The sequence below is a fragment of the Carassius gibelio genome, chromosome B21, assembly GCF_023724105.1.
Source record: "Carassius gibelio isolate Cgi1373 ecotype wild population from Czech Republic chromosome B21, carGib1.2-hapl.c, whole genome shotgun sequence".
NCBI classification, from domain to species: Eukaryota; Metazoa; Chordata; class Actinopteri; order Cypriniformes; family Cyprinidae; genus Carassius; species Carassius gibelio.
Genome location: NC_068416.1, coordinates 3,629,788 through 3,638,333, shown reverse-complemented (window position 1 = coordinate 3,638,333; position 8,546 = coordinate 3,629,788). Strand labels below are relative to the sequence as shown.

General features: G+C 39.6%; 1 protein-coding gene across 1 annotated transcript; it reads right to left on the bottom strand.

Annotated features, from left to right (window-relative positions):
* Positions 1–288: 288 nt before the first annotated feature.
* On the bottom strand, positions 289–1,215 carry LOC127985561 (olfactory receptor 1L3-like). Its single transcript, XM_052587613.1, has 2 exons — positions 867–1,215; positions 289–737 (listed from the first exon to the last, which is right to left on the bottom strand). Exons 1-2 carry the CDS (start codon positions 1,213–1,215, stop codon positions 289–291), a joined length of 798 nt encoding a protein of 265 aa, XP_052443573.1.
* Between the last annotated feature and the right edge of the window lie 7,331 nt (positions 1,216–8,546).

Here is an 8,546-nt window from a genome sequence, read left to right as displayed (position 1 = left end):
TTATTTAGGCTACACAAATGCCACATTATGCCACATTATGTACACCAATACCATTAATTATGCAGACTGTTATCATATATTTATCTTGTCTATATTTGTATTTATGCATGTCTATACATAACATGCTTTGCCACATATGCTTAAACACACAAGGAATTCTTAGAAAGGAATTAAAATACATATTAAAGTGTATTTCATGTTAAAAAAGTCATTCAAAGAAAATGTTCACATCATTACAGTTGTTTTCTTGTATAAATATATATATAAATACATTGAAATCAGCTAGAATTAACTATTTCTGCATAATTTTAACATTCTTTGTCTTATTTCCTTGACCTGTAAACCATATATTATGGGGTTTAATCCTGGTGGTATAACATGGAACATTACACTCCCAAACTTCCTATTTTCAGCATACTCAGAGAAGCGATGAAGGAAAATTGGGACAAAACCAGAGATAAGTAAGATTACATAAACAGTCAAATGAGTGCTGCAAGTTTTAATGGCTTTGCTGTTGGTCGCTTTGTTTCTGCTTTTTAAACATACCATTGCTATTTTGAGATATGTCATTAACACCCACCCCAATGAAGAGGTAAGTAAAACCACAGTAAAAGTTAATCCATATACATTATTAATCACTGTATTTTCACAAGATAGTTTAAAAAGTGAAGCATTATCACAACAGTGGTTTGAAATAAATGATTTGCAGTGAGACAGACGCACACTTAGGCCAATCAAAATTCCCACTGGCAATATTGCAGCAGCCCACGCTCCTGTTGACAGTTTAACCATCATTTTATTGGTCATTATAATTGGGTATCGCAATGGATTGCATATGGCCACATATCTGTCAAAGGCCATAATCATTAGAATTGTGTGGGAAGTTGTTCCATATAAATGTCCAAAAAAAGCTTGGAAAACACACTCCACGTATGTAATGTAGCGCTCAGAGGGGTCTGTTAATAAGTCCTTCAGCAAGCGTGGTATGAGGACAGTTGCTCCAATTACATCACTCACTGGCAAGTGACAGAAAAGAATGTGCATAGGCTGGTGTAAACTTTTTTCTGCTGAGATCTGAATCAAAATCCCAATGTTAGATACTATTGTAAAGACATAAGTTATCAATAGAAAGATGAAGGTCAGCTGGCTGGTCTGATGTGTAATTTGCAGTCCCTCCACTAAAAGAACTCTGTATCTGAATGTCAGGTTGTCCATTTGAAACCTAAACTTAACATAAAGTTGTTATATTAACAGCATAATAAAAGTCTTTATGTCTTTTACACTATCCTGCAGAACCCAAGACATACCATTTTATTTGTTCAGTTATGTGATAAGTTTGTGAAAGTCTGATAATATAAATATCTGTAATACCTACCAGGGTATTTACCAAGGAAGACAGTTGTGACAGAAGCAGAGCTGTCCTACCACTTTTTATATAAATTATAATTGTAAAATTATTGCACCCTCTCCCACTCACTGTTGCATATTTTTACTCACAATATTCAAGAACATAACCTGCTTACTCTGAACAATGTTTAGTTTGTCTGCCCATTTTTATGTCTTTAACAACAACTGCACTCTTTCCGTCATACCCCAAGAGGAAAAATAATCTTAGACCTGTCTTTTCTGTGATTGGTTCACTTCTGACAAGCTTTGTTTGCTGAGAACAAAGTTGGATCATTGCACTAAGAGACCCCTTGGGTATACTCTCTTTCCACCACCAACAGAAACCATGCCCGGTTTTAAACAACAAGGATGATTCTTTCTTTTTTTTTTCTACCAGAAAAACTATTTTAAAAGTGTTTTTATCTCAATATTTGAAAATTTACAGAAATTGTGATCACAGTTAAAATATGATTTATATAGCAGCCCTATCTGAAGAGAACGTCTCGGTTACATATGGTGGCTGACGAAACACAACTTTGAGTGTAACTAAACAAGCCAATGCATGAGATTACTGCATCCAGCCACCACTGATCATGGTGTGAGTATAAGAGGCCGCAGTTGCACTGCAAGTGAGCTGTTGACCAGGCTGCTCAGCGATGGTACAGCCACTGTTGGCGATGGGACATGACGTCTCTGTTCCATCCTTCAGGGATCAAGGGTTACCATATGTAACTGAGACGTTTCCTTTCAGTCTTTCACTCTCAACATGACATTGGATGACAGACAAAATTAGGATCCCTACCAACACACCACAGGTGCTGTCCCTTCCAGTGCCCTGTGTAGGCCTCATGATCCTTCCTATAAGACAGACGATAGGACCGGGCTCTACAAAGAGAAAGTCGACTACAGTTGTTCCTCACAACCCAACAGTAGAACTTAGATAACATTGGGAAAGCATGCCCTTCCATTTTAAAGAGGACACAACACCAGAAACACAGCCTTAGTAGGTGTATGGTGGAAATACACATATGAAATCCCAACTGGGTCACTCATATGGGCACTAGCTTCACACCAGTTTTTAAGAATTAATTGGCTGAAAGGCCTGGCGCTGGACACTCCTCCATGTAAGCCAACTCTGAGGGCCTCTCAGTGGCACTACCCATCTGAGGTGAGAACACAGGAGGAAACCAGTTCGACACGAAGGCTATATAACCTAGTGAATGTATTAGGAACGCCTATTAGCTCTGTCCCTGGGGCCAGTTGTGTGCAAGTGCATCCATGCATAGAGTTGCCTCTGGTAAGAGAGTAGAACCACTCGCCGTGTGTGATTTCTGGAGATGGGAACAGGTCTACTAACCCCATATCAACTGAACCACCTGAGGTTGGAGTCTCCACTCTCCTTGACATGCTGCTCTAGACAGTTCGTCGGCTGCCCTATTGAACACTCCTGGGATGTGGATGGCACAAGAGGACCTCAGATGCTTCTGACTCCAAAGGAGGTTGTGGCGATTTGTGACATGCGATGGGAGTGTAAACTGCCTTGCCAGTTGATATATGCAATGGTCACTGTGTTGTCCATGTGGAACGCTCCTGCCCCCAATGCGCTTCTGAGGTGGCTAAGGACACAATGTACTGCTAGCAACTCGAGGTAACTGATATGCCAATGCAGTTGGGGACCCATCCAAACCCCTGACAAGACATTCCCATTGTACGTGGCACTCCAGCTGGTGGCCAAGCATCCGTGAATTTCACAGTATGCCTGGATACCTGTTTCAGGGGCACTACTGCCCAAAGAAATTAGGTATCTGACCATGGGCTGAAGGTTCTGCAGCAGGCAGGTGTAATCTGAACCCAGTGAGTACCACGTCACCATGGCCATCTTGGGACTCGGTCATGGAGGCAGTGCTGAAGCGGTCTCATATGGAGCAGACAGAGCAAAACTATCACTGCAGCTGCAGCCATATGCCCCAGGAGCCTCTGAAAGAATTGCAATGGGACTAACATCCTTTCTGATAAAGTCTTGAGGCAGATCAGCACCAGCTGAGTACATTCCTGGGTGAAGCCTTTTGTCTGACTGACTGAATCCATCTCCATGCCGAGAAAGAGATCATTTGCACTGGCATGAGTTTGCTCTTTTCCCAGTTGACACGAAGACCAAAAGGGCTGAGGTGTCTGATAAACAGGTCCCTGTGTGCTCACAACTGACCACTGCAAGTATGAGCCAGTCGTTGAGATGCACATCCCCCATTCCCTCAATGGAACAAGGGCTGCCTCTATGACCTTGGTGAAGATGTGAGGCGACAGGGACAGCCCAAAGGGCAGGACCTTATACTGATATGCCTGGCCCTCGAACATGAACTGCAGGAATGGCCTGTGCTGTGGGAGGATTGAGACAGGATAGTATGTGTCATTTAAGTTGATTGCTGCAAACCAATCTTATTATATATCAAAATCAAAATAATAGTTTCAGTCTGCTTCTGTGCCACTGAGAACTGCTGAGAAAGCTCTTGACAGCATTGCCAAAAAGGCCGGTCTGGGACAGGGTAGCATTCAGGAACTGTACCTTATCCTGCTCCTTCATGTCAGCCAGACACAGCCAGAGATGGTGCTCCTGGACCACCATTGTGGACATTGTACGACCCAGGGGCTGTGTGGTTACCTTCATTGTACGAAGCGCAAGCTCCCTCACAGCTCATTTAGAACTGCCCGGTCATCACTACCCTCGTGCAGGTCTTTCAGGGATTTGGCCTAGTGGACCTGCAGAAACACCATGACGTGGAGGGCAGAAGCCACTCTGTAAGATCTGCCAGTTAAGCCTGACGAATACTTACAGGCTCCTGAGGAGACACAGTTCACCCCACAGAGTGGTAGCGGCCGTTGGACATAGTTGCATGATGACTGACATGATCCACAGAGGGAATGACATCTGGTCTCAAGGGGGTGAAACGAAGGAAAGGCTGGCCTTCTCCACACTGCAGAGGGGCCAGACCACCTCTCCAGCTGCTCCACAGGCTGTGGAGTGCTTGAGGAGTGACAAACTCTCCTGAGGAAGCCACACCAGAGAGCGACCGCACCCAGAAACACATGGGTGATAAGCCATCTTTAACCCTCTGGAGTCGATTAACGAGGATACGCGTTATGAGTCATTTTCTCCTGATAACCCCGAAAAGAACTTAAATTATTATTCAGTTTTAATCATACAAATAAGATCAATACATCAATTGAATCTGTAAAGGGTCTACTTTTTTGAGATACAGATATAATAACAACAACAACTTTGTGAACTTATAAAATAAAGATAACAAACAAGGTGTGCTGTCTGTAGCCATTGTCTGCGCTGATCTTCATTTACAAACACGTCATTAAAATGAACTATAACTCCGTGAATACTCAACAAAGAGACATGGGTGAGATATCTATAGAAAGCTTGATATGTCTACTTTTAAACTAAATAAGTGCTGCCGAAAACAGATATTCAGTGATAAAGTAATCCATATGAAAACTACGCAATGTCTGTTTTTCACATCTCCCTTCACTATATCTAATGTGACCACGCCCCACGCTGAATGCGCTACTCAGATTCAAACTGAAGCGGGCGGCTTGAATATGCCCATAACAGAAGAAAAAGCAGCGAGACTGTTCTTCAAGTTCTTTTATTTTACCGTTTTCTTCGCGATGAGAGGAATAAGACATAAATCACCCCAAAAAGATGTGATGTGGTTGAGGATTTGAGATTTGGATTTCCCCAGAAAAAAAAAAAAAAAAAATTAAGCAAATTATTCTGCAGAGATCATAAACATGAGTATTTTTTTTTTTTTTTTTTTTGTAGAAAATAAGATTGTTAAAAAGATTTCTGAAGGATTGTGTGATTGGAGTAATGATGCAAAAAATAGTTTGAAAGTCAGCTTTGATTGTTCTAATAAACTGTTTAACTGCTCCCCCAAGTGGATATTAAATTATGTTGTGGGATAATTAAATATATTCTAAATAAACTACAAACATAAAATTATATATATTTATTTTGTTCTCACATTCTTTCTTGTAACTCCTCCCTCACAGTGACAAAGCTGACTGAAAGGCTCATTATGCAGCTCATTATGCGGGTATTTGTCTTATCAGGTGTAAATCACAATGATATTCATGATAGTTGACGCCTACTCGCATGTGACTTTTACCAACAAATCAAAGTATTGTTTTCTGTAAATGAGTAAACAAGATGATTTTAACATAATTTAGAAAGAAAAATTCTAGGCTACAAGCTCCAGTTCTCAAAAATCCCGGGAACCAATGTTCTGTATGCGTTTATGGCCTTATTCAAGTGATTTAACATTTTTAGTTTTTCCCTAACCACGCATAAAAAAAAAAAATTCCTCAAAAATACAATCATGTACATGCATGCATTTCACATATTATTATAGCCCAGTTTGTGCTTATTACAGTGAGATTAGACTTTACTCATTTAGATATTTATAAGAAACTGAAAAAAAGCACAAATGTCAGGGCATGGCAAAAGATACCTCAGGCCCCAAAACATACCCTTAGACTCCAGAGGGTTAAAGAGCTAGAGATATGATGACTAGTTGCCTATAAGTATTGTAATGGTGCAGAAAGTCAAACTTCAGATGCATGTCATCAATAACCTTTAATGGAATGTAAATGTACATCCAAGCTTAGCTGCAGGAATCTGTGAGGGCAATAGACAAGAACATCATACCCAGGGCAGGCTTAGTAACAATTACCCTTGTATGGTTGTCTATTTACAATTAACATTAGTGCTGTGAAAATGAATGATTAATCTAAGTGATTAATCAAAAAATAAAAATGAAAAATAACTCACAGTCCTGATTCCTTCTTGATTGATACCTTCCTGTATTTGCTACATATGTCTGCTGTGTCCAGTTTGGGGGGGGGGGGGGGGTAACGAGTTACAAAGTTGGTATAGCCTTACATACTTATCACAACATTATCAATCGCGTTGTCAAACGCAAATGCAAAGTTATTCAAATTTCTTGCTACCGAACTACCTACAGTAGCTTAATTTGCAGAGTAAGAAGAGAAAGCACTCATTTGGTAAATGAGCCAGTGAGAAATAATAACTTTTAAGTAGGCTCTGGTGCCATTTCGATACTTTTAATATAGTACCAGTGCCTGAACCGATACTTAAAAAACAAGAGTAAAAAAAAAACTATGGATAACATTAAAGAACATTACAAATATTTAAAATAAATCCATAGCTTTCACACTGGATGCTCTCATTTCCCAAGTTGTGCTTCCATTACTCTAAGGCAAATAAATGTATTTCACAATCTGGGTCATTATTTAATACAAAACCACACATAATGTTTCTACTGTATCTCTTTCAATCTCTCTGATATTTCACTAATTCATGCTTACATATAATTAGCTGAGGTATGGTATACGTATTTGGCGTGCTGTCCGTGGTAGGGCTCCGAGCTCGGGAATGGCCCGAACCTAGAGTACCCCCCCTTCCCCGTATATTATAAAGTGAACTTGAAGTGAGAAGATGGGGTGAAGGAGGGATGCTGATAAACCGTCAATGAATAGAGGTAAGTCAGCGATATTTATACTATGGGATTGATTACTTGATTGTGGTCCACCTGTGTTGATTAGGCTAAGTATCCGATGCGCTCCTCCCGAATCTTACTGATAATTACATTTAGTTAAAATGAGTGCTGTCTCTGACGGTCTTTAATCAGTCCTGTGAATTACTGTATGCTCCTTCTTTATAAAGTAGAAACAATGTTGTTTGTAAAGTACAGTACTATAAAAAAGTCTTAGGCACATTAGTATTTTCACCCCCAAAAAGGGTTTTAAGCCAGTTATTTATATCTTTTTGCTGTAGTGTGTCAGAAGGAAATATCAGTTTGCCATTAATTTTAATAATAATCTAGATTGATTTTGAATGCACAAGCAGTCTGACAACGGCAAAATTAATGTTTGGAAATGCAAAATGATATTTTCTACTGACACACTTCAGCAAAATATATAAATAACTGTCCAAACACCATTCTTTTGGGTAAAAATACTAACGTGACTAAGACTTTTGCACAGTAGTGTATGTATTAAGTACGTATTATTAAATTAAGTATATTTAAATAAGTACAATTGAAGTATGCGTTTTTTCATTTGTGTTAAGGGCTAGATGTTCTCTGGAGGAAACAGCTGTGGTGTGATGAGCGGTGAACAACGAAAACTTTTTAAAGTAGATGAGAAACAGACTGCTCCCTCGTGACCTTTTGTAAACTGTATTTATGACAAAGAACTGCACAGATACAGATATTCTAACAATCTATCGATAAACACACACCTTGTGTCCTCTGTTTCTTTTTGAGTCCGCTCATGCTGCTCTGCATCTGCGGATTGAAGAGCATGCTGAAAGACAGGAAGGACAGCTCTGCTACCGTTTTCATATGAAATTTAAGGGGCCTAGCGATGCCCATGATTCTTGTGTACATTTTGGAGAACCAGGAGAAATATTTCAATTGATCGCTCGGGCATTTAAGAGGCACCGAAATTAGTTATATTGGCAACGGGTTTCGGTACCAAACCCTACTTTCTACCGATATATATGCCCAGAACTACTACTACAATGCTATATATGATGTTGCATCATGCAGTATTGAACTGCCATTGGTAACGTTACAACATCAACAGTAGCAAAATTACGATCAAAGGCAGACTGTGAAGATTTTTTTTTATTGTTTTTTTTTACGCTCTAATACTGCACCTTAATTTCATGTGTTTGAGGTGTGTCATACAGCGAAATATAACTAACTATACTGTGGACCATCCTGTTTTCGCACAGACCTAAAAATCTGCCACTCACCATTATTTAACATTCATCAAAAATCACAATCAAAATTACAATCACAATCACAATTTTGTCACACAGAGATGCTTTACAGTCATAAATGCAAATTGAAACTTTTACATTTTTTGCCATTCATTGTTCATAGAGCTCATTGTAGCGGTGCCTCAGGTGTTGAAAAAGACTTGTTATACATTATACAGGTTCACACGTACTCCGTCTGCAGTGCGTATATAGTATGTGTATGCGGTGCAGAAGGAGCAGCTAGAGCGCATAAATGTAATGCCAAATCACATAAAAATAATGCATGAGCACGGATTTATTATTTTGC